The sequence below is a fragment of the Taudactylus pleione genome, unplaced genomic scaffold (genome assembly GCF_031769625.1).
Source record: "Taudactylus pleione unplaced genomic scaffold, aTauple2 ptg000408l, whole genome shotgun sequence".
NCBI lineage: Eukaryota > Metazoa > Chordata > Amphibia > Anura > Myobatrachidae > Taudactylus > Taudactylus pleione.
In genome coordinates this window covers 7,977,385-8,004,786 of record NW_028284810.1, presented here as the reverse complement: position 1 = coordinate 8,004,786, position 27,402 = coordinate 7,977,385, and the positions used below count along the sequence as shown (strand labels likewise).

General features: G+C 41.6%; 1 protein-coding gene across 2 annotated transcripts in view; it reads left to right on the top strand.

The window, feature by feature from the left end:
• LOC148506305 (uncharacterized) overlaps positions 1-27,402 on the top strand; it is a 103,072-nt gene that overhangs the window by 32,543 nt on the left and 43,127 nt on the right. For both annotated transcript variants that reach the window (XM_088446970.1, XM_088446969.1), the window contains exons 8-21: positions 306-709; positions 3,231-3,385; positions 10,244-10,452; positions 12,174-12,313; positions 12,418-12,525; positions 12,792-12,950; positions 13,135-13,258; positions 17,851-18,057; positions 20,829-21,712; positions 21,885-22,024; positions 23,264-23,392; positions 24,128-24,459; positions 24,670-24,803; positions 25,306-25,434. In XM_088446970.1, coding sequence (XP_088303096.1) covers positions 306-709; positions 3,231-3,385; positions 10,244-10,452; positions 12,174-12,313; positions 12,418-12,525; positions 12,792-12,950; positions 13,135-13,258; positions 17,851-18,057; positions 20,829-21,712; positions 21,885-22,024; positions 23,264-23,392; positions 24,128-24,459; positions 24,670-24,803; positions 25,306-25,434 — 3,254 coding nt within the window. The remainder of the gene's footprint in view (positions 1-305; positions 710-3,230; positions 3,386-10,243; positions 10,453-12,173; positions 12,314-12,417; positions 12,526-12,791; positions 12,951-13,134; positions 13,259-17,850; positions 18,058-20,828; positions 21,713-21,884; positions 22,025-23,263; positions 23,393-24,127; positions 24,460-24,669; positions 24,804-25,305; positions 25,435-27,402) is intronic.

Genomic DNA, 27,402 nt, shown 5'->3' with positions numbered 1-27,402 from the left:
TTTCTTGTTTACCTCTATTAATGTGTATATGATGTATGATGTTTTCCCACAGAGGACAATAAAAAAAATCTTTCATTATTATTCAGTGAAACACTTTACAGATAATGTAGGTTGTGAAATTTGCAGAGTCATTTTCACACCTCTGGGAAATCCAGATTTAATGGTTGAAATAAATGTTATGTGTAGCTACATATTTTTAGTTTAGGTTTGGCACACACCAGTACATACCAGTAACTCCTACTGGCAGCCATAGTATGTGTTTACTGGTTACAGTGGCTTGTCACTAATTGGTTGTCTGCACATAGTGTTTTATAGGCCAGAAATATGACCAGGTGACCGTTCCGGCTACATTAGCTAAAGAAACATTTGAAGGGATTAAAGCCATGTTACAAACAATGAAAGCAGCAAAGCAATGGATTACCGGTACCGGTACAATGAAACCGAATGGAGTGGAGGAAAAAGTCTACACTGTGAAGGATGGCGGTACATTTAATGAGTCAGACAATCACCAAATTACACAAGATGAGAAGACAACATTGGGGTTTACAGAGTCAAATGAGACAATTAAAGATCTGGATGAAAAAGACATGTTTGAGTCTACTCAGAAAAAAATATCCCTTAAATATGACAGGGATCTCGCCCTCCTAACTCAGTGGTTTAAACTGGATGAAAACTATATACCTAGTGTGTATAGACTTCAAGCCATTAGGTAAATGTGCTTTATACATATGCCTGTATATCTATGGTGAGGTTATGAAAGTGAAGGGAAAATATAAGTGTGCATTTACTACTGACTTAGGGCCTGATTCAGAGATGGACGCTAACGCCGCCGCAGCTGCGAATTTGTATGCAGTGACTATGCAAATTTATGCAAATGCTGCAGCCTCCGGGATATGTATTGAGACGCCCACCGGTGGCTTCACAAATCCAAGTGACTGCATACAAAGATGCAGCTCAGTGGCATACTATTTCATTGGACTTCTGAGTAACCCTATGGTCATGCAGAATGGCCACCAGAATTGAGATACCGGAGCCATTTTTACTGCGTACAGGATTGCTGTCACAGAGAGAGACAGCCCCGTAAACGGTCATGATACGCCTGCATTCTCATCCACCTCGTTGCCACCCACAAACAGTCCCTGCCTGTCAATCACTTTGCAAATGAATCCATGATTCCAAGTAATGAAACTTGACTCATGAGCAGTGCGGCTCAGACACATACACATGCGCAGATCACCAATCATCACACAACTGCGGAAACTTCAGCACTGCATCCATCTCTGTATCAGGCCCTTAGTTGTACTGAATGCAAAGACACATTTGGAACCACACTTTGGAACTGGCGTAACCTTTAAAAACAGCACGTTAGGTCTCATGTGGTGATCATTCAACCCAGCATAACATGGAATAATACAGAAATGTAAAACACAACAGTTATGTGCAAACACAGTTATTTGCCACAGCTCTCAGGCCCTTAGTTTACTTCAGCTAGGCTCTAAGGCCTTGATTCAGAGCCGGACGCTCTGACCAGAGCGCTTGCTCTGAATCAGGGCCGTCCTAGTTAAATTTGGAGCGGCCCTTTGGACGCTCGCATAGCTGTGGGTTACCACCCACAGCTTATGCGAGCGTCCATGATGACGGTCGCGATGGTCAAGACCATCGCGACCATCAGGCTTGCGACGAGACCCTGCGGTAGGGTCTCGCTGCCGCAAGCCCTGGAGTGATTTTGGCTCTGTCAGAGCCAAAATCACTCCCACTGACATCACTAGTGATGTCAGTGGGGCCGGACCCAGACGGTAGGTGTTCCCATGGGAACACCTCCGTCTGGGCAGCCACGCCCCCGGCACGCCCACCAAAGGGGGCGTGCTGTCACTCACCATCGACAACACGCCCCCTTTGGTGCGAGACCCGGAGCGACAGCTTGGCTGTCGCTACCCGGGTCTCGCACATGCGCACGACGGAGCTTCCTCCGTCGTGCGCATGCGCATTTGGGTACCATCGACCCGCTTGCGAGCGTCCTGCGCTCGCGAGCGGGTCTGAATGAGACCCTAAGCGTAGTTAGTATGAATGTCATCAATCTTTGCTCCTTGGCTCCGAGTCAGTGATACGTATAAGCCACATGTGATTTGTTTCCAACACGTTACTTATAGGGCTATGTGTTTTATGGCTAAGGGCCGTATTCAATTAGCTGGGATAAGTCCGAATCCGTGGAAAAGTATCGCTCATGACGTCATTTCGACAGCGGAAACTTATCCCTGTATTCAATTCCAAAGACTTTTCGTCAGTGCGGAAAGTCAATGCATTGGAATAGGCGAAAAAGATTCACCTATGAATAGAAGTCGAAAAAAAGTGCAGAATTGGGGTTTTGGGGTGCAAACTTCGGAAAACCCCCCTGTACCTTTGGGACAGTCCCTCAATGGTAAACTGCATCAAAAAAAGTATAAAAAATTATTTCGGTCACCCCAAAAAAGTACTTTCATTTTGGGGGCGAAAAAGTCCAAAGTTGGAGGACAAACTTAAAGACTAGCGAAATATACTCCAGGGGGGTCCCCAAGTATGCCCCAGGTGTTTTTAAGTTTGCAGGTGCTTGTGGCAGGCAGATTTTTAACGTTCTTTAAAACTTCACTTTAGCAACTTTAAAATATGCTTTGACCCATTTTCATGTACCCCAAATTTGCTGGGACTACTTAATTTCACCCAAAAAAATACTAAATGCTATTCTTCACCACTTATGCAAAGACGCTAAGTAGCAGCTATTGATATCAATTAAGTACACCAAATACCTTCAGCAGGGCTATTTGGGGGGATCTATAGTGATCCCCAATGTCAGTGAATCTTTTGGGGGGTGTCAGCATGATTTCCCCAAAAGCACTTTTCGCATTTTAGAGGTTCGCCGGGTCCCGTTTTCACTGATTTATAATTGAATACAGAGATAAGCGGGGATGAGCCCGATACTTGTTCGTATTGAAAACCAGCGATGTCGGCGAAAAGTGCAGCATGTGAAAAGTACGGGACTTTTCGCGGCTAATTGAATATGTCCCTAAGTAGGAAGAATGCCAGCTACTATCTGTAACATGAAAGCAGGTATTGTTATATGTTATTAAATTATACCTCACTGCAAAAATCCTCATTTGCATAAACACCAACTTATATTTGGTCCAAGTCCAATTACAGTATGACACTACGGTAATGTGTTACCAACGTTATTTATCACTTTCTGTAACTTCCAGCACATATCATGGAGATATATTCAGCAGGGACCCTGCACGCCGTCAACAAGCTAAAAGTAAATGGCTAGCTACAATGCAAAAGCTATATGATATTCTGCAGGAATACGGCCCACTGGTGCTGGGCAATGAGACAACAGGGAATCTCCTGAAATCAGGTACATGCAAAATAACTATTACTACTTATTTGTATGTTTCTGGGACAAAAAATGTGATTTATGGTGGGATTATCATTTACCTCTTACAATATATGAATTAAAATGTATCATAAAATCAAATAGGAACAAAGATTTTTGTTATGAAAGTGATGAACACTTTATGCATCCCCCTATGAACTCGGTGACGGGAGATCTGTGGGGAGTAATAAGTTATAGATTTATACTCAGGGAGGCCTGGCCAGGATTCTCGTATTTTACAGATTTCAGCTGGCATTGAATGTTATATTCCCTTTGGTGCTTCAAATAGTACAGCCATGTCACTCTCAAAACTTTTGGCCATGGCTGTACACTAAAGCAGTGCATAGCCCCGGTGCATAACAACTATGAGGTTGTACAATCACTTTGCTTATCTCGTAGTAGGGCCTATTTTTTATAAAATGTTTTATGGCCTGAAAATTAACATTCCTTATCTTCGTTAATCTTGTCAATTTGGAAATAATTTTCGGGGCTATTTTTTATGAATACGAGTCTGTTACTGCAAATGCTAAAAAGTAAAGTGATAGCTGGCGTTATTACTACTGAGTTCAGACCCGGCTTGCTTAATGTGCATGAGTGGGCATTAGGCAGAGTATATGCAAGTGGTAGTTACCAGATAGGGGTCGCTAGCTGACAGGGCTGTATCTACTACAGTTAAGAGAGGAACACTTATGATGCTCCAAAATTGCGGCAATCTCTGAAAACACACATTTTCATAAGATTGACCGCAATTTTTAGTTTCATAAATAGCTCCTTTGTATAACACCTATGTGGTTGTACAATCACTTAATTGATATCAGTATTTGCAGAACCTTTAGATGTGGATATGTGGATGTGATTACCATTGATGGTACACAAACCATCTATGGTGTACCATCGATGGTTTCCACTCCCTCGATGGTCACCTCTGCTGCCTGTATTTTGGCCGTGGGCCAATCAAAAATGGGGGCAGAGCTTAACGGCCACCGGGGATGGGGCTAAGCTCCATCCTGTCAGTAAAAAAACAAAAACACGTTGGCTCCAACCTATCCATCGATGGCCATTGGTCCTCTGTCATTGATGGCAAAACTAGTTAACATCGCCCATCAACATTGGCGGCTGAGAGGAGACTGTGCGAAGCTCTCTCCTCCAACAATGTATACGTATAGCATTATATGGTTATACAATCACTTAGTTGACATCACTGTATATAGCACCTACTTGGTTGTGCAATATCTTAGTTGATTTGTATATAACACCTTTGTGGTTATGCCAGTACTTAGTAGATATCTCTAGGAAACAGAAGTTATAATACAGATTTAACCTCAAAAATAAGTCTGTAATAGGACACAACTTTAGACTAAATACATAAATGCAGATAAACTGCAGTAATATCTCCCTACAGGATAAGGCAGTTCACTTATATATATATATATATATATATATATATATATATATATACACACAAATCCAAAATGGTCCGGCACTACTCCAATAATGGAAAAGGTTGCCTCCGTGCCCTCTGTCAAAAGTGTAGAATAATTCCGGTAATAATAATATATATATATATATACAGTCAGGTGCATAAATATTGGGACATTGACAGAATTTTCATATTTGGGCATCTATTCACCACCACAATGGCTTTGAAATGAAACAAACAAGATGTGCTTTAACTGCAGACTTTCAGATTTAATTTGAGGGTAATTACATCTAAATCAGGTGAACGGTGTAGGAATTACAACGGTTTCTATATGGGCCTCCCACTTTTTAAGGGGCCAAAAGTAATGGGACTATCAACTCAAAAGCTATTTCATGGACAGGTGTTGGCTATTCCCTCGTTATTTCATTATCAATTAAGCAGGTAAAAGGTCTGGAGTTGATTCTAGTTGTGACATTTGCATTTGGAATCAGTTGCTGTCAACTCTCAATATGAGTTCCAAAGAGCTGTCACTATCAGTGAAGCAAGCCATCATTAGGCTGAAAAATCAAAACAAACCCATCAGAGAGATAGCAAAAACATTAGGTGTGGCCAAATCAACTGTTTGGAACATTCTTAAAAAGAAAGAACGCATCGGCGAGCTCAGCAACACCAAAAGACCCGGAAGACCACGGAAAACAACTGTGGTGGATGACAGAAGAATTATTTCCCTGGTGAAGAAAAACCCCTTCACAACAGTTGGCCAAATCAAGAACACTCTCCAGGAGGTAGGTTTATATGTGTCAAAGTCAACAATTAAGAGAAGACTTCACAAGAGTGAAAATAGAGGGTTCATCACAAGATGTAAACCATTGGTGAGCCTCAAAAACAGGAAGACCAGATTAGAGTTTGCTAAACAACATCTAAAAAAGCCATTACAGTTCTGGAACAACATCCTATGGACAGATGAGACAAAGATCAACTTGTACCAGAGTGACGGGAAGAGAAGAGTATGGAGAAGGAAAGGAACTGCTCATGATCCAAAACATACCACCTCATCAGTGAAGCATGGTGGTGGTAGTGTCATGGTGTGGGCATGCAATGGAACTGGTTCCCTTGTATTTATTGATGATGTGACTGTTGACAAAAGCAGCAGAATGAATTCTGAAGTGTTTCGGGCAATATTATATGCTCATATTCAGTCACATGCTTCAGAACTCATTGGACGGTGCTTCACAGTGCAGATGGACAATGACCCAAAGCATACTGCAAAAGCAACCAAAGAGTTGTTTAAGGCTAAAAAGTGGAATGTTATGCAATGGCCAAGTCAAATCCCCTGACCTGAATCCGATTGAGCATGCATTTCACTTGATGAAGACAAAACTGAAGGGAAAATGCCCCAAGAACAAGCAGGAACTGAAGACATTTGCAGTAGAGGCCTGGCAGAGCATCACCAGGGATGAAACCCGGCGTCTGGTGATGTCTATGAGTTCCAGACTTCAGGCTGTAATTGCCTGCAAAGGATTTGCAACAAAGTTTTAAAAAGTGAAAGTTAGATTTAGGATTGTTTAGTTTGTCCCATTACTTTTGGCCCCTTAAAAAGTGGGAGGCACATATAGAAACCGTTGTAATTCCTACACCGTTCACCTGATTTGGATGTAATTACCCTCAAATTAAATCTGAAAGTCTGCATTTAAAGCACATCTTGTTTGTTTCAATTCAAAGCCATTGTGGTGGTGAATAGAGGCCAAAATATGAAAATTCTGTCAATGTCCCAATATTTATGCACCTGACTGTGTGTGTATATATATATATATATATATATATATATATATATAATATATGAAGATGGGAACAAACAGCGCTCTGGATCTCTTGTCAGGTAGCCTATTATGCTAACCCTAGCAGCTCCACTTAATTAGAGGTATCCCACCTCTACACAGACATAAATGAAAGTATAATAGTGGTGCGCTCTGGGTTGTGCTAACTAGGTGATGTGTGGTGAAGATAGTTCCTTAGTATCAGACTATAGATGAAATGTTCCTTAGTAACCAATCAGCTACTAATGTCTCAGAAAAACCTTCTTATCCCTGACCGGGAAATGTCTAATTATGTCCACAATGTTTTACAAATCCCATGGGAATCCAACATGAGGGGTCTTGGGAAAATGTCTCAAAAATCTGTGGGATGTGTGTTCTTTATGGAGTAAAGTCTCACAATGAAATGTCTATTAATTCTGTAGGATGGGTGTTCTGCTGCAGCGTGCCCTCTTCTCTCTCCTCTCCACCTCAAATGCAATGTATAGGCACAGTATCAGGGACAGGGTATACACAATGATGCAGGTAGGTAAGTGATGGATGTACTTACCAAACTGGTCGGTTCCTGCTGGTATCCTTTGTCCCGGTGCTTAAAGAGGTCCGCGGTGGAGAGAGGGGTGATGTATGTTAAGCAATATAGGGAGGCTATGCACTCCAATGAAAACAAATCTTGTTTATTCCATTTAAAAAATATAAAGACTCACAAGAGTCTAATTAACAGTAATGAGTAAGGTAAAGTCCCAAAATATACAAGGCGTATAAGTCACCAAGTATTATGTAGAAATGGGCGTGGCCCAACGCGTTTCATCCAGGTAATGGACTTTTTCAAGGTGCCTGCCTTACCTTCTGTCCCTCTTAAATAGGCTTTCCAATTGTACTGTCTGCGTTGCCGCTGCCCGCGCTCCCCGCACTTCCGGGTTTGTGGTTGTGACATCATCGGCTGAAGAGATCTGAGTAGCAGGCACTAGAGTGTGTATTGTGGTCTCCGTTTGCGGACTCTGGCGGCCATTTTGGTGGAGATATTTTACTGCTGTTTGTGGATATTGTGGCGGCCATTTTGTTGGTGGGATATAGTTAAATTCAACCATATGGGTGTTGCGGCGGCCATTTTAACTGTGGGATGCACCTGAATTGTAAAGAATCTGAGTCTGATTGCCTCTCCTCACTATGCATGGTCATATTGTAAATTATTTAGCATTTTATTAAACCTCCTACCATCCTATATTGATTTAAATGGATATATGCTAACAGGTGCTAGAATATATATACATCTACTGGATAGTGTTTCTAGCACTGCAAAATGTATTGTGTTCTCTGTTTTATGTAGTGCACTATGCTCACTACAGTGGCCGTTTTGGTGAGATTTTAACCAGTATTTGGGAGCATAAATCTTGCGGCGGCCATTTTAATGGTTAGGTGTGCTGGGTAACGGGGGATGTGGTCATGCATGTGTCTCCTCACTGAGCGCGGCCATATTTTACATTGTTTGTTCTCAGGCATCCTAACATTCATTTTATAAAGAACAGATTAGATTTGTAATAGTCTGTATTGGTAGACATTTTTGGTGGTCTATACTAATAGACATTATGATGTTCATATATATCCTAAACATTGTGTTATATACATATAGAGTAGTCCCATCCTCATCGTTCTTATCACATATTTTGTGTGTTACACCTATTTGTTGTGCATGGACACTGCTAATAATACAATTTCTCATGAGAGTTGACCATGGCCATAATGTTAATCAGTGTTTTATAGAGAATGTATTACAAATTATGTGTATTGACGCTATGCCTATTACAACATGATTAATGCTGCTTCTAAATCATGGGTCTATATTGAGTCCTTCTGGGATCAAAGTGTGTAGGTTAAATATCCATCTACTTTCTCTTTTATCAATCCTTTCGATATGATCACCTCCCCTCCAATATGGCATGACCTGGTCTATTGCTAGAAATCTCAAACCTTTGGGGTCGCTGTGATGTTTTTTCCTGAAATGGTCTTACACGCTGTGTTGTTCGAAACTTCTCTTGATATTTCGAATGTGCTCTGCTATTCTTTTTTTCAAACTTCTCGTGGTACGTCCCACGTACTGTAAATTGCATGGACATTCTAGTAGATAAATTACATGTTTACTATCACAAGTAAGTGTATGGCGTATCCTGTACTCCTCCTGGGTATGTTTGCTGGTGATACTCTCTATAGGGGAGGTACTTCTATAGCCTAAACTGATGCATTGTTGGCAACGGCCACAATGATAGATGATAGAAACCTGTCCTTCTTTTTTTCCCATCTATTGTGGTTTGCCTCCCAGATGTGTTGGCTCTTATATGGTTTTTGACTAGTTTACATTTAAAATCTTGCGCTTTCCTGTAAACTACATCTGGTTTGTCTGGTAAGATATTCTTCAATTGGTCCAGATGTAGAGTGGACCAATGTTTATTTAAAATTTTCTTAACTTTGGGGGCTGAATCTGTATAGTTTGTAATGAAATAAATCTTATTATTATCTTTCTCCTCTTGTTTCTTTTTATCTTTGTTTTACTCTGATTTCTTCATAAGCTCTTTTTACCTGTATTTCGTCATAATGTTTTTCTTTTAATTGGTTAAATTGATTTTTTCCTTATACATCATAGTCTTCCAGATTTGAACAGTTCCTACGTATGCATGTGAACTGGCTCTGTGGAATGCTCTTAATCCAACTAGGGTGATGATTGCTCTCTGCAAGGATATAACTATTAACGTCAACCTTTTTGTAGTGTGTTCTGGTCTGTATGCTTGAGTTATGTATAAATATTTCCAAGTCGAGGAATTTGACCCTCTCTTTGTCATATTTGGTAGTGAATACCAAATTCTGGTCATTTTGATTTATGTAGTGTGTAAACTCTTGTAGAGAAATTTAATCTCCCTGCCATATGAATAGCACATCGTCAATGTACCGTCTCCAGAGGACCAAGTTTGCATCGAGCTCACGCCTACCCCATATGTTCCTGATCTCCCAAAGGCTCATGAACAGGTTTGCGTAGGTCGGTGCAAACTTGGTCCCCATCGCAGTGCCACGCTGTTGACATAATTGTAGACATTGTGGACATAATTAGACATTTCCCGGTCAGGGATAAGAAGGTTTTTCTGAGACATTAGTAGCTGATTGGTTACTAAGGAACATTTAATCTATAGTCTGATACTAAGGAACTATCTTCACCACACATCACCTAGTTAGCACAACCCAGAGCGCACCACTATTATATATATATATATATATATATATATACATATCCTTTAATTTTTCATTGTATTCCAGTTACAGTTTGGAGAAGGAAAATTATCAAAATTAATAAAACTTATTCTCAAATGATTAGTTCACCAATTTATTGCAAGTGCTAAGGAGCCATATTCTGTTTTAAGCTCCATATACATTGAGATATTTCTTCAGTAGAATCTCAATATCCAAAACAGATATAGACCCGAGACCTCAGTTTATTTTCACTATTATTTTGGAACATCTGCGAATTGTAATAGAACTTACAAATATTTTCTTAGAGGCACAGGACAGTTCTATCAATGTTTAAAGCATTACATGGATTTATCTTTTCTATATATGAAGTTGCTCGGCAAGAAATAGACCAGGCTTTTCAAGCTGCAGGAAGGCCTGAAGATCACTTTCATTGCTTTAAAAGAATCATCAGTGACATTAAATATAACCTGTCCAGTAATCACGCTTCTGAGTATATTGATATCCTTCCTCTCAAACTTGAAATCAACAAGAACCTGCATGATGCACAACAGGAGCTAATCAAGGAAATCCATCAGAGAGTAAGTGCTTAATTGCCGTTCTGTATTGCAGATGAACTACTCATCTCATAACATTATTATATCTTCCAGAATGCAATTGCAGTATGAAGACCAGAGACACAGCATAGACTTATGTGTAGCATGGACTGTTCGCAGCAAAATCGTTCAGTGTATTTTTCTTTACAGCATGTACCATCACACTGTCAGAATATATCAACTATAGCTAAATACACGTTGTGCATATATGAAGGAGCATAATGCAAAATATATGCAAAGTAATTGGCCACGCTCTCACACTAATATATGTATTGTCCACTTTGGTTGACCAATTTAGTCCGACATAAACATTGAGCATCAGTCACTACATTCAATTGAGTCGCATTATGACCAGTCAGGATTGAATAATTGGTCAGCTGATGACAACCTATACATGCCGATATTATGATCAGCCAATCAGAATGAATGAGACCACTTTTTAAATTTGGCCGTTCTGTGGCTGAGCAAATCCGGCACATATGGCTCTTTGCGGGATGACTAAACCACACTGTGTGTATGTGTGATGTAAATATATACTGAACTTTAGCTGAATGAAAAAATCAGTATTGTTCTCTGTCAGTTTTCATTGTGCCTGACGAGCCATCTGGAAAGATTATGAATGGTTATTTATTACACATGCAATTTTCACTATAACTGTTTAGTAAAAAGATGCATTTTGCTTTAATTACAAGAAACAATTGTACTTTTGCAAAAATAAAGCCATGTTTAATGTTCATTGCTGCTTTACATTGCTATTATATGTAATGTCATGATGACTCGTGGGTCTGATTCTGAGTCACACGCAATGCGACTTGTAGCAAACTACGCATGCATTGTGGGCGGCATACACATCTTTATGTACAGTACTGACAAGCGTTACTGGTCAGTACACATCTCAGTAGTTCCTCTGAAACCGCTGAAAGGGCGTTACTGGGAGTCAACTGAGCACCAATAGGCTATGTCCACTTAAGAGAAACGCTCAGTGAGTGTGTCATTGGTATACTAGGAAAGTTACTACCTATTCGGAGTCATGCGTATGCACAGTGCACGTCATATTCGGCCGTATCTCCAGTACCTAGCATGGGGTAGATGTAACAGCTGTAAGTGATGATGGCTGCTTTCCCAAATGGAGGACTGGGGTGGAGCCAGGGTCGGACTGGCCCACAGGTGTACAGGGGAAACCCCCGGTGGGCCCACTGCCTGAGGGCCCCCCTCCTCTAGGGATCAGGTTACAGACTGTGCACTTGAATTATACTTATCTTTCATTATACTGCAGGGGACTATGGTGTATTTTCTTCAATGCATTGCTGTTATTAATCTGGTACATTATCATGCATGATCTAGCTGTATTTTATATACTGTATACATATGTTTTAAAGTGGCCCAGAGCATGCACTCTCTAATGGTTAGCCAAGATTCTTTTGAGGCTAGCCACACCCCTAAGTATGGGCCCCTATCACTGCTTTCCCCCGGTTGGCCCTTCATGCCCCAGTCCGACACTGGGTGGAGAGATCACATAGATGCTTATGACGAATATAGAGGGGTGTGAGTATAATTGCCTTAGCATTCTGTTCGCTGCAAGCGGCCAGATAACGGGTGACTCAGAATCAGGCCCTGTTAGGTTAGTTACCTCTTATAGGTTATATGTTTTATATTACTTAGATTTTCACATTTGTAATGTTACATGAAAAACTGCTGTCTTTCAGTTACGTCACACAAACATATATGAGTATAGCATCAGCTGGGGACTGGATGGAATAAATCCCATTAGCAACAGATCTCATGCATACTATCTGGAACGCCTGTGTAGTGACTTTCAGAGGAAGGTTATTGGGCATTTTAACAGGTCAGTTCATGGTCCCTCACACTGCATGTTATGCAGTACGTCTCTCTACAATGTAGACTTTGCTTATGATATTGAAGAAAGCTGATGTATATTTTGCCGATTAGAACAACTCATGTGCCCGGTGTCCCAGAAGAGACATGGAAGAGGAAACAGTTCTTCAGGAATCAGAGAAATGAAGAGATTTTGGAGCATGCCAAGCACTGCCATACACTGTGAGTTCTGCTAATCTCCCACTGACCAGATCTGCAAAATGTGGCTAAATTGTGTGTAGGTGAAATGTAACCAAAAGTTAGAAAACTAGAAGTGAATTCAGAAGTATATGGTACATGGAGATAGTGAGTATGTGATCACATTAATGTTTAAAAACTGTGGAGCTAGTGGTAGTAGACAGCATAAATGAATAAAATAAAATACTTCATAATAACAATGATCCAAATGCTGTATAAATGTATCACTAATCTTTGCTATTCTGCCACAGTGTAAATAGCTTCATTGGTCGGGAGTCTCTTCTGCTGGTGCTCCGAGATTGTATACAGACTGCTGATAGACACCTGGTCATACTACACGGGGAGCCAGGCAGTGGCAAAAGTGCAATTATAGCCAAAGTGGCTGCATCAGTGGCACAGTGGGTAACAGGGTAAGTTGCATCTATACATAAATCAATACACTGAAATTGTTGCTTTGTATGTTCATTAAGCAAATCCCTTTCTCCTTTACTAGCTAATGTGTCTGTCATTATCAGGGTTAGCAAAGTATAATCCTCAGGGTTCATTTGTGTCTATAACACTGAATATAATTTTCTTCTCTTGTCTTAACATCAGAGACCCCAGAGTTGTGACTCAATTCATTGGTGCTACTGGTGAAAGCCGAAATATTCGTCAGTTACTGCAGAGTCTTTGTTACCAGATAGCCGACATATACTGTCTGCAAACGCATTTCTCAGAGGTACCCGCCGTGCATTAGTATCTAACTTCTCTGTATGTAAAACTTTGTTGCTTATGTTCTTTAAATATGTTTACTTTGACCAGTTGTGAAATGCTAATATAAATGAGATCAGAAGAATGACTAGGCATACTATAATTCCTCCCAAACTAACAGGAAAGTATATAGAGGAATAGTGCATACAGGTATATAGGTAGCCTGTGATATCACCATATTCATGGCCCAAAATGGCCACGACCTAGGTACTGTGCATGTGCGGCATCAACATGTCACTGTGTTACAGCGCCACAGTGGGAGACAGTTGTCCCCGATGGGACCTGTAATTCCCTGCGACCCAAGAGCCCTTACAGTGATCCTGCACTGCTACCGCTAGCTTCATACACTCACCGGCTGGTTGATCTGTATGACACCCTGCACAGCTTCATACGACTGTGTGTACAATAGTATGGCTGTACCTGCTTTACTTTCAATAAAACCACTACACTGGTTAAGTAAAGGGTGTGGTATAAGATATAGACAGTACTTAGATAGACAATGTCTAGATAGACAACAGGGACCAAATGTAATAGGGTGAGAGTTTAGAAAATGTGAGAGAAAATGGTCACATTTTAAACTCAGCCAATGTAATAAAGTCACAGAACAGCAAACTCACATGTTTTTCAGACTCAAAATTGTCTCAAGATTTAAAGTCTCATCCAGGTGTTTCCTGTTTTGAAAATACAACTCGATCAATGTATTAGTGTGAGAGTTGTACTGCTAAACTCTCACATTTACTAAACTCTCACCCTATTACATTTGCCCCCTTCCCTCCCACTCTCCACCCGTTTCATCCAGTGGTGTCTTTATGTGTCCCCCTTCCTTGCAGCAGCCAGAGCCCCCTTCCCTACGAGTGCACAGCAGACGGTCCCCCTCCCTCTCCTCCAACCCTCCTGCATCAGCTGGCAGACCTCCCTCCTTCTTCTCTATCACAGCAGCGCAACCGGCGCCCCCCCTTCACCCTCCTGCATCAGCTGGCAGTCCTCCCTCCTTCTTCTCTATCACAGCAGCGCAACCGGCGCCCCCCCCCTTCACCCTCCCGCATCAGCTGGCAGTCCTCCCTCCTTCTTCTCTATCACAGCAGCAGCAGCCGGCACCCCCCCCTTCACCCTCCCGCATCAGCTGGCAGTCCTCCCTCCTTCTCTATCACAACAGCAGCAGCTGGCACATTCCCCACCTTCTACCCTCCCGCATCAGCTGCAGACCCCCCCTTCCCATCTGCAACGTTAGCCGGTGACCCCATTCCACCCTCAGCCACACCTTCCCTCGGAGGCAGAGGCAGCGGCAGCAGCCTCCCTCCCCAGCCCATCACACAGCAGTGTGGGATCCAGACAGTGGAGCCAGCCAGGAATACACGCTGCGCATGCGCCAAACTCAAGAAGATAAAAAACCCGCAGCTCGTCAGTGCTCCTAAAATAAGCTCTGACAGGCAAAACAACATTAGTGCTCGCAGGCAACATTATGATTAATAAATATAAGCTGAATCATATAAAAAAACGCGACGAGTGTAAAACAAAATTATCACTAGCCATTAAACTTGTTAGTAAATGGAGCCCTAAGGACCTTATTTATAAAGAAGTTTTATTACTCAAGTAATAAAACTCAAGGTGCTCCAGCCAATCAGTTTTTAACTGTCATCTGTTTGAAAAATGACAGTTGGAAGCTGATTGGCTGAAGCAGCATTTATCATACACAGTGAGTTTTATCACTTGTTTTGAATGATAAAACTAATTGATAAATAAGGCCCTAACAGGCTCATTTATCAAGCGGTTACATGTTGAATATCGCTAATAGCGACTAACTACAACAAAGTATTAATGTTATAGTAGTCACAGTTTACATTTGGAAGGTTAAACATATATGGCACAGTATTTACTAATGAACAGTATTTTAGTAATACCGCTCGGTGCGCTACTTAGAACTCGTCTGGTTAAGCTGCAGTTAAATCAGCGCTGGATGAGTGATGGTCACCCGGCGCCCATTGATCAGAATATATTAGCTCCCACGATTCCTAGTTGTGGCGTCTCTATCGCCAAAGCAAAAAATGAAGCAGGAAGTTGTTGTGCACAGTTTCCCCCGGAAGGAAGACAATGGATGACACAGAGCGCATGCGCCTGCTAGACCGCGCCCACTAAGCTCCTGATTCGTCCGGGGCGATACATTTCTCATATAAACAAATTAAAATAACAATATCAACCGGTTATTAATAGTTTAGTAAATAGTTGTACAAATATTAGGATTACCGCTTAAAACGATCAATAAATACGATAGCGATCGATCAGTAAATATCATAACATTTAAGTATTCTTAATAAATGAGCCTGTAAGTCTTTTGCACTTTTTTATTGTTATGTTTGGTTGGTTTTCTGTTTAATTACTGTGTACAGTGCAGTGGCCCCTTGCAATAATCATAATGATTATTATAGTGTCTAGGATTCATAAAAATGTTTACAGTATATAATGCAGCAAAAACATTCTTTAAAAGAAAAAAAAATCATTGCAGGGTTAGGCACTAGGGGAGGAGAGTTAGGGTTAGGCACTAGGGGAGGAGAGTTAGTTAGGCACTGGGGGGGTTAGGGTTAGACACTAGGGGGAGGGTTAGGCACTAGGGGGAGGGGTTAGGGTTAGACACTAGGGGGAGGGTTAGGCACTAGGGGTGGATAGTTAGGGTTAGGCACTAGGGGAGGAGAGCTAGAGTTAGGCACTAGGGGGAGGGTTAGGCACTAGGGGGAGGGTTAGGATTAGGCACTAGGGGAGGAGAATTAGAGTTAGGCACTAGGGGGAGGGTTAGGCTTAGGCACTAGGGGGAGGGTTAGGCACTTGGGGGAGGGTTAGGGTTAGGCACTAGGGGAGGAGAGTTAGGGTTAGGCCCTAGGGGAGGAGAGTTAAAATTAGGCACTAGGGGGAGGGTTAGGGTTAGGCACTAGGGGGAGGGTTAGGCACTAGGGGAAGGGTTAGAGTTAGGCACTTAGGAAGGTTAGGTTTAGGCTGCAGGGAGGGAGGGTTAGGGAAAGGGTAATATATTTACCTTAATCTGTCGGCATTGTGACCCAGTCGGGATGCCGGTGTCAGGATTCTGACCGCCAGGGTCCCGAGCACCAGCATCCTGTATCCAACCCGCCAGGACAGCTGCCTCGGCATCGTAGTCATTCAAATAAATTGCCATGATATGCAGTAATAAGGAATATTACTTTTTTGGGGCCCCATTGCCATCAATGATAAATTGCCCCTTAAAACTGTATTAATAAAAAAGAAGAAAATTAATGTGTACTATTTAACTAATTTTAAGAAACAAGGGTTTACAATAGGAATAGTGTACACATATTGGTTTAAATGCATACTTTGCAAATTTGTTTCTGAATTTTTTTTTTTAAGAAAAAATGTCCAATGGTCGCAATGGTGATCTTAAGCAGCATCTACGGATGCTGCACGTGGCTCGCAGATGCAGCACTGAGGTGTCTATTTCTTATAGACACTTCCTACTGCCTTTGCATTTGAGTTGGATGGTATTCCACAGCTGCTTCCTTGTGGCTGTGCAATATCGTCCATCTCTGAATCAGGCCATTACGAGTCGGACAGTAGGCCTGGCTCAGAGATGGACGTTAATGCAATTGCAACTGCATTCTCTCACAGATCGCAGTTGCTAAAATATGGCAATTCCTTCCAAAGCACAGCTGAGCATAACGCTGCTCACTGCTGCCTTCTTCTCATATCTGTCCGACGACATGAAATGACATCATGGTTGCCGATATTTAGCTGTTGGGCTTCCACACGGGGGGTGTGTGGTGTGGCAATAAGGGGGCGTGGACCGACATATGACATATTCCAACAATATTAATGGCATTGTGGAGCAGGGGGCGGGGCCACGATTACGTGGTTTATACAGACGGGTCATCTGGGGGCCGGGAGGCTTGCCTGCCTTTCCAGGGGGCCGGGAGCGTCACCCAATTTTTTTGGGAGGCTCCAAACGAATCGGGAGGGTAGGCAAGTATGAATAACATAAACATCGGTAACATCAATGCACATCGGGCAGCCATGCAGCTTTATTACACACACTGAGCCATCATACTGCAAAGGAGATTGCAATTGCTAATTTATACACACCCTGAAACAGCGTTTAAATATTCAGACACGCCTGTGTTTGCCTAGCAACCCCCTGTTACCTTCCCCAAACGCTGACTACATGTCACTCACTTTGCAAATGGATCCTCTGAGTAGGCGTGATCTCAAAACAATTGGTGCGCATGGGCAGTGCAGCTGACACGCATGCGCAATGGCAAACAATCGCTCGATCTGCATAAAAATCAGCATTGGGTACATCTCTGAATCAGGCCCAATATCTCCAGTTTAGCAGGTGAGTGCAAAGCCATTTCATGTTCTACAAAACAGCATTCTCAGACATATTGGAGGTCAGGATTCGGCTAATTTAGTGTGACATCTCAATAGCATCTATATACATTCTTATTAACAAAATGTTTGCGAGACCATTGTTGATGATTATATGATGCCAATTTCTGTATATATTTTTGATGTTAAGTCATATTCAATTTTTTTCCTAAGAATCTCAAAGGGTTAGTGAATGAGTTCTCAACTATGCTGGAGTTTGCTAATGAAAGACGGCCTCTGGTCATCACCTTGGATGGCATTGATGAATTATCAGAAAATGAAGCAAAACTTTCCTGGATACCCAGGGAACTGCCCCCACATGTCTATTTCATTGTGTCTGTCTCCAGTGCATCAGAGTGCGCTTCCTTCAGGAGCTTGCAGGTAATTTATTTTATTTATTTATTTATTAACAGTTTCTTATATAGCGCAGCATATTCCGTTGCGCTTTACAATTGGAAACATTGATAGAACAAAACAGGGTAATAACTGACAGACATAGAGGTAAGAGGGCCCTGCTCGGAAGCTTACAATCTATAGGTAATAATAACATCTATTTGTTCCGGCAAAAATTAAATGTGTAATTTATTATATGTATAATTATTTATTTATCTATTGTATAAGACAGTGGTTCTCAAACTTGGGACCTGATTCTCAGACCTGTTCGCTAGTTGCGGGCGCTCGCTCCCAGCGTATGGTAATTCAGCTAAGTGACGTCAAGGCAGACGATCGTACGGCAAGGCATAAGCACGTCCACTATGTCTGGGCGAGCGATCACTTTGTGTTTATAGACGCCCACCAGCCTGTCTTTATCCACCCATGTGCGTACGTCATCTCCAGGAAGTATATACAACCATCAGTACATCGGGTCCCATCGGACCTGACCGCAGCGCTTGCGGTTGTCTGTACCCTACCACAAGCACTGCGAGCACTTCAGTGTAAAAATCAATCAATGTAGTGTGCTATTATCAGGTGACGTGTACTATGATGCTGGCTGTTAATTATGCAAGCCCCAGAAACTGCATGAAAACACTCTGGTACGCCTGCGTCCGCAACTCTACTCCCCCATTACTACTGGCCTACCCCTGTTACCACCCACAAATGGCCTCTCCTGTCACTCATTCCACTGGGCTGTCTTTGCAGGGCGAGCGAGAAATTTCCGATCGATCGCACTAGTTTGCGCACGTGCACTGCGAACTACACGCATGCGCACATTAGTAAACATCGTCTGCAACAAGCGGCCGCTTGCTAGCGACCGGCTCTGAATGAGCTCCTTGGTCTTCAGGACCCCACACGGGTCACGTTTTCCAGGTCACCCAGCAGGTGCACAGGTGTATTCATTACTCACTGACACATTTTGAAAGATTCACAGGTGGAGATAATTTTATCACTTGTGATTCTGAGAGGAGACCTGGAAAACATGCACTGTTTGGGGTCCTGAGGAATGAGTTTGAGAACCTGTGGTATAAGTTGCTAATGGTTTTTAACATACGGGACATTTAAATAATAAATATGAATATAAAAGTCTGTTTTGTTTCATTTAGGCAATTGCTACACTTCAGATGTTATGTGTCTTCCGTTTTACTGGTGGAGAGACTGAATCGCAATTAATCAGAACCTTAAAATGTATTTATATAAACATATTTAGAAAGGCTTCACATGAGAAAAAATGGAGACCAACCTGTAAAAGGAGAAATCGCATTGAATTGTAATAAGTTTGGAATGTTCACAAATGTTACTGCAAAATAACGTTGGGCTTAGCTTAAAGGAAATCTAAGTATGATGACAGCAGAGGTCACAAAAATGTAAAGAGCTGCAGCCTGGCTTTGGTGAAGTCACGTTAACAGCTAAAGTTAAAACTAAAATATCATGAAAAACTAACTGGTATAGTGTGCAAAACAAATACAAATAACAAACTTAAGGCCTGATTCAGCAGTGAACGCAAGTTCACTGCTGATCACATATTCACGACTTTCGGGAATCTGCATATGCGCAGGACCCTTTCTGGGAGTGTGCAGAATGGGTCCTGCGTAGTCGAACGCAAACCCTTGAATGCCTCTGCCTGATTGACAGGCAGAGGCATTTAAGGGGTGGTGCAGGGGCGGGGGCAGCCGCCGTTCCCGGAAACGGGGGCGTGTTCACCCCGTTTTCTGGGAGTGGCTAGCCCACGATATGCGCTAAAGCATAACTTGATGCAGCGCCACACTTACACAGTATTTTGAGTTGCACATATCTTAGGATATGTACAACTTAAAGTACATGTTAAGATGCAATTCTGCTACTGTAAATTCACTCTTATGTTCAGACTGTAAATTTGAGGCCTACCCTAATGAGCCCCACAATGTATATGTGACAGAATAGTGCACTTGAAGGCCCCTATACATCAGTAATTGATTGCAGCAATCGTGCAATTTGCAATCGATTGTGTATAAAAATCTTTTCCTTTTTCAATTAATTGTGGCAATTCTGCAATTTGCAATCGATTGAAAAAGGGAAATATTTTATACACAATCGATTGCAAATTGCTCGATTGCTGCAATCAATTGCTGATGTATGGGGGCCATAAGTTGCACCATTTGGTTTATATAAATCTCCTGTCTGTAAGTTGTAGCTGGAATGCGACTATGGGCTACATAAGCTACTAATCAGATCATGAGTATAATATGCCTAAAGCTAGGTACATACTATCTGTCCAGTCTGGCTGGTTGGAACGACAATCTGGTAATGTATGGGAGTGACAATCGACCATTTGCTACCAAGTGCCGGAAAATGGACAAAGACGGTTATTCAAACAAATTGTTTAATCAAACAGATTTAACCAATTTATCTGAACGAACATTTTTGTCTGTTATCCAGTGTTTGGGAACAAACGGTCAATTGTCATTTGCTCCCATACACTACCAGATTTATGTACCTAAGTCATGGGCCAAATATAGTAACTATGTGGTTCTGAATGTTACAAGTTTTTTAAAAGAAAAAAAGTCCCCAGTAAATTCTGGTGAACTTGATCTATACTAAACAGAAGAGACACACATTAATCACAACCTTTCACTGGCTGAATGATTAGATTAGTAATGTATGTAAAATTGTTATTAATGACTATTCTGACTTAAAGTAATAGTAATGTTATGTTGCTATTTATTTTTCTCTTGCAGAAACTGACATCTGAGAACAATGTCATTCAGATACCACCACTAAGTTCAGGAGAAATAAATGTGATGATTGAAATTTGGCTGCATAGGGATCACCGTAAACTCACTGGTCACCAAAGACAAGTATTGTTAGAGGCTTGTGCTGCGTGTCCTCTTCCACTTTATGTGGTGTGCTCATATATGGAATCACATCTATGGAAATCCTTCACTCCTGACAGGGAAATCCATCTGCACCCTGATATCCCTAAGATGTATTCATGGATCCTAGCAAGACTGGAGAGGACTCACGGAGAACAAGTGGTAAAGAAGACGGCGTCTTACATTTCTTTGTCCAGGAATGGTATAACACGAGAAGAGCTCCTGGACTTGTTATCTCTAGACCAGGCTGTCATGGAGGAGATAAGACAATACCAGAGTGTTACCATGCCAGTATTTCCAGAAGTACTCTGGATCAAGCTACGTGATGACTTTGGGATCCATTTGGTGGAGCAAAGAACAGATAATGCGTATGTCATAAATTGGGCGCACAACCACCTAAGGTCCATTTGTATGAGCAGATATGTGAAGTCTAAGGATTATCAGCTTTCCATCCACTCTGCATTTACTAATTACTACCTGGAATGCCGGAGCCGTCATAGACTAAATAAAAGTGACACACTTACACCAATGATGCCTTTGTCATGGGTAGTAAAACATGAGAACAGGACCATTATTATGTTCAACCTGCGCAAACTCCTCGGAATATCGCATCATTTGATCCAGTCTAACCAGATCCCACGACTGCTAACAGAGTGCATATTCAACTATGAGTACTTATTACATAAAGCCTGGGCTACCTCCATTGTGGAAATCCAGGCAGACATAAAGGCGACCATAAATCCTGAACGGTAAGATAGTAAATATTAATTACATGATAAAGAGGTTGGTATAAAAGTGACCTCTTTCGGCTACGTGGTAGGCGGGGCAATATATTAGTAACATTTTACTATAGATTGTACTGCAGCATCAAGGTGTTAAATTGCCAGTCAATATGCCTGTTGTACATTTTCTGCTTAATAGGCCTTCGCTTGATTTGAATCTATTGTCTGAAACTCTTCAGCTGTCCAGTAAGGTTCTGCTGCGAGACCCTTGTCAACTGGCTTCCCAGCTGATAGGACGCCTACACCAGATTGAAGCCTTAGATAAACCTGTCGCTCCTGGTAAGATAGGAATTATTATACAACATCATCGTTTTTTGTCACTATAAAAAAAAAAGTGGTACAATCATAATGCCAGAATGATTAGGTGAGCTCAATGGTGTCTATATTTTGTAAATGAAGCAGTTAAAAAAAAGTTGCTGCAACAATGAAAGAAAACATTTACAACAACACAAGGATAGGACTAATGCTAGGTACACACTTAAGCGACCCAGTGGCCGAACGGCCGTCCCACGGACTGAGCGGACGATTTTATTATGTCTGCGTAAGCTATATACACATACCAATCGGCCGTTTCATATGTCTGGCCAGACTTCACAACTGGATGGGCATTTAAATGTGTCATCTCAGTTGTGATGTCAGTGTTGGAGGTTCCTGCGACCAGTGTGCAGGTGGTCGGTGCGTCGTCCATACACACATGCAGATGTACCAATATATATCAGCATTTTCTGTGCTTCAGGGCCGACCTGACGTGTGAATGATATCATTCACAGATATATCGTCAGTACACATGGACAGATACACTAAGCTATATGTCGTTTGTCGTCTGTACAAATGATACTGCATAGTGTGTAACCAGCTTAAAATAATCATATATCCATTACATTGAATTGTGACTAAAACCTTGGACATTGCTCTTCCATATTATGCAACATTAGGAAATGGGGCACATATTACAATGCAGTTTAAATGTGTACAAACAGCTTTAATAATAACACAAAAAGTTATTTAATTTTTTCGTTTTGCCAGCACATCCCAAAACAAAATATCCATCATAATAAAGACATCAGAATTTAGCTGTATAAGTCTCTACCTGTGACTACATTAAATGTACAGAACACAGCAAAACACATTGCATTGGTACACTACACACACATGCTAATAATTGCAATAGACATATAGAAGTTCACACCTGGACCATGAAGGTCACCTTGTACGTAGCAATTACCCTAAAGCATCATATAGTAAAGTAATATGTTTTATATATTAGTGCAGACATTTCCAACCTTTTATCTCCAGATGTTATAGACGTAAAATTTGCAACCTCAGGCTGGTTTGTCTTGCTGCAATTTGTAGTTCCACAACAGCTGGCAAGCAGTCAAACTCTGCAGCTCTTTACAGCTGGGTATTGATAGACAGGCAGGAGTGGCTTGCAAGCTTAGAATGGTTTTATTGCATTTAAAAAGTGTACAAATTCACAAATGTATGGATAAGTAACTGAATGTAATGTTTCTTGTTTAGGTGATCCAAGGAAATATCCTTTACTACCATCCTTGCTCTCTCAGTGCCAGCAGTCCTCTATTGCTACTTTTGTGCCATCTTTCACTTGTCTTTTGGCACCTTGGACAATTCTCCATGATACCTTAGCAGGTACTGTACATCATGTCTCAGATGGTTAGCATGCTATTTACTGTATATCTATACCACTTAGATTCCTGGGTGCATTATTTGTAGCCCATTCATAGTCACCAAGGAAGATGTGCACACTGTTGCGGCTTCCCCTGGTTAATATTATTTGAAATTTGGATGGTCCTTCAAAGATCTAGCCCAAGTGCTGAATGTAGTTTTACAGCATAACAGAAGTCCTAGAACAGTGCAACGGCAAATGGTAGTGTAGAGGCAGCATGCAATCCCTTATAGGGCAATGTTATATGTGTTCTACTGATAAAGATAACCTTTTGGAACCAACGGGGAGATGTAGCAAGCCTTCTAAAGAGTGGAGAATTAGGCAAGTTGAGAAGTTGCCCATAGTAACCAATCAGCTTTGAGGTAGCATTTATCAAGTTCATTTTATAAAATGATAGGTAGAAGCTGATTGGTTGTTATGGGTTAACTTCTCCACTTGTCCACTTCTCCATTCTTTATACTGCTTGACACATGTCCCCCCAGAAAACCAATTGTGAGGCCCTTGAAACATACGTTGTGCAGCACTATCCTAGCCCTTTCTAGCCTATAAAGTAATTGTATTACATAGTTAGTGACCTTTCATTTTACCATGAAGTGCAGTTATTACATTCATGTGCTTTTGTTTTAAGTGACATATATCTGAGCATAGAAGCATTAATGTGATGCTAATGTACTATGTCCTGTTATCTTGTTGTACAGGCCACACAGACAGTATCACTGCGGTTGCTGAAGCTCATAGTGAGCTACAAGCCATGACTGCTTCCAGAGATGGCACCCTGAAGGTTTGGGACTTGGCTGCTGGCAAACCTGTGTTCACTCTTCATGGAGTTGGAAAGAACATTGACTCTATTACTGTCTGTATGCAGAACAAAATAGTTGCTCTCACTGATGACCACGGCTTCCAAATATGGGACCTCTCTCGTAGGAAAATGGTTTATGCTACTAGTGACTGTTTGGATGCCCCTATTCTGACATCTGCTATGGACGGTCAACTCCTCTTGGCATTTTTTGATGGAAGTCATTTAGTTAAGGTCGGTTCTCCATTGATTTTCTTCTGCCAGAACTATGTTACCAATGTGGATAGCAGTGATACCTATAGCTCCTCCATGTCAAGTATTCATATACTGTAAGTGTAGTGGGAGGCAATCATTGTTAAGCATAATTTAGAATTATGAAAGTTTTACGTATATTGACTGCATTTACTATAAAAGAGGTTTATGTCTATAATAATTTTTTTTCAGGTATTTGACTTGACAGACTCTTGCAGGCTCATCTGTCAGGTAGACATTCCTGCCGATGAGATTCCAGTACATAAGAATCACTCGATTCTGGTTTCCAAAAAGTCAGTGAAAGAGTACATTGTATTTGCATACAGGTAAACGCTCTGTAAACTTCGGGATACAAGTAACTGCTTTTTAAAGGTCTTGCATTGTATTTGCAGACAGATAAACACTCAGTAAACTTTTGATTACAAATGAATCTGCTTTATCAAAGAGCATACCTATGTATAATTCTAAGAAAGATATGGTTAGTTATAAATATGCAATACATGCATATTGCATGTAGTTTGGCGTTTGTTGTCTATTTTAGGCACTTTGCAAACTAATTTTCTTTATTTACTTTCACTGGGGTTCTTCTTTAATATACAACTGAAAGCTACATTCTTACCATTAAATAGATGCTGAGGTCTTTGAATGGCGGCAGACTTCTGTTTACCAAGACTTTAACATCAGACTGTTAAATATGATAACCGTAATACAATGCAGCCTTTATACTCCTGTACCTGCATGTTTCTGATGGTGTCAAAGGCCAAGATGACTATAGGCAGAAGTATGTTGAATGGAGAACAAATCTTTTGTGTTTCCTCATTGTGACAGGAGTGGGAAGGAAGCCATGGTACTGAATGCCAGACGAGGGGCTGTTGTTGCCAAACTTACTGCACAAGATCCAGTAGCTTCAGTTCAAGGTGTGGCTGTAACCAAGGAATACTTCTTAGTCATCTGCAGGTATATAATTAATAATGCTAATGGTTTAATGGCCATCTGAATAAAATATATATTTTTTTTAAAGTACACCTGTTTTCCTGGTTGTGAATTAATTAATAGGCCAAAACTCTGCTTTGGGGGATCCCACATACATCAACCTTCCTGTCCAAACACATCATCCAAGTCTGCCTCCCCATCCCTGATCTTACACTCCACCAGGTATCCTTACAAAGGTTGTTTCCCTTGTATTTCCACAGTCTTCTTGCAAAGGAAGTATTAAGATTTATGGGATACTCAGAGCAATAGATTTGTGGAAGCCTGTGCCACTAAAACTGTCCAATGAATTTTCCCTATCTGTCTATGTGCTATGATCATGTTGCTATCCAGCCCGTGCTTGAAGGCAAATACTGCACTGATGGCTATTGCTTTCCTCCTGGTCACAGTGCCAGGAAGTAGGGTTGTCCATCGATGGCTCTGCCTTCGATGGTCAATGGTTTAAATCATCGGTTGAAAACCATCGATGGTTGAGTGATTGACTGCTGATTTTGCGCAGGCTGAATCTGCTCATCAATGGTAAAATTACCATTGCCATAAGACCATTGATGGTTGCTAATCATTTATTTTCAATGGCCAACCCTACCAGACAGCAGGCATGCACAACTGCGAACTTCGCTCTCCATGCTGTCACACCATGGGTGGCAAGTGCTGTGTGGCAGGAGGGTCTGTAGGTGTAGTGACTGGAGAGGCAGCTAAAAATCACATGAGGGAGAAGAAGGTCAGGCCCACTCAGATAGCTCTTGGTTCAACAGAAAATAATCAAACCAGAAAGTTCCCCTATAGTAATGCTGGGCTTAATGTATTTAACTAACAAAGAGAACCAGCTTGTACTTACTAAGTGAAATTAGAGTATCTATAATGGGTGCAGGGAGTGAACTTCACACAGGTTCATGCATCCAATGAAAGCAAATCCTTCACTCTCTTGGTCTACGTGGCACTGCCCTACGCTGGCTGTCCTCCTACCTCTCTGATCGTTCCTTCTCTGTCTCCTGTCATGACTCTTCTCCCCCCCCACTTCCACTAACAGTAGGTGTTCCCCAAGGTTCTGTTCTTGGACGTCTTCTATCCTCCCTTTTACAGTATATCCTCTTTAGGTGAAATCAACTCTTTTGACCTCCAATATCATCTCTATGCTGATGATACCCAAAGCTACCTTTCCACCCCTGACCTCTCCCCCTCTCTCCTCACCCGTATCTCCTTCTGTCTCTCTGCTATCTCTTCCTAGATGTCCCAGCGCTTTCTTAAACTTAACATGTCTAAGACTGAACTGATCATCTTCCCACCCTCTTCCATTACCTCACTTCCCACAATTTCATTATCTATTGATGGCACAACTATTTCCTCTGGCCCCAAAGTGTACTGTCTTGGAGTTATCCTAGACTCCTCCCTCTTCTTCAAACCAAACATTCAGCGCCTCTCGCAGTCCTGTCATTTCCATCTCAAAAATATTTCCAGGATTAGACCCGTCCTCATCCTGGATGCTACTAAAACCCCCTTCCACTCGCTGGTCATCTCCAGTTTGGACTACTGTAACCTTCTCCTAGCTGCCCTCCCAGTCTCACACCTCTCTCCACTACAATCGGTCCTCAATGCTGCTGCTCGGCTCATCTTCCTCTCTAAACGTTCTACATCTGCCTGACTTCGGAAATAAATAATTATGATAATGCTAGAGATACCATATTTCATATGATGCCTGGCAGCGTTTCTTATTATCATCATCATTATTATTATTAGTATTTACTTATAGGATGCCACAAGGCAGGGCCATAACTAGGGTGGTGCGACTTGTACCATGGCACAGGGCACGCAGGGCAGGGGGCGCTGTTTGGGCCTGTCCGTTTTCTGTTTATTATCATTCTCACTTATAGATGATGGTATAAGACAGGAAAGGATGAACACATGAGGGGGGAAACAGACATGATTTACACAGGG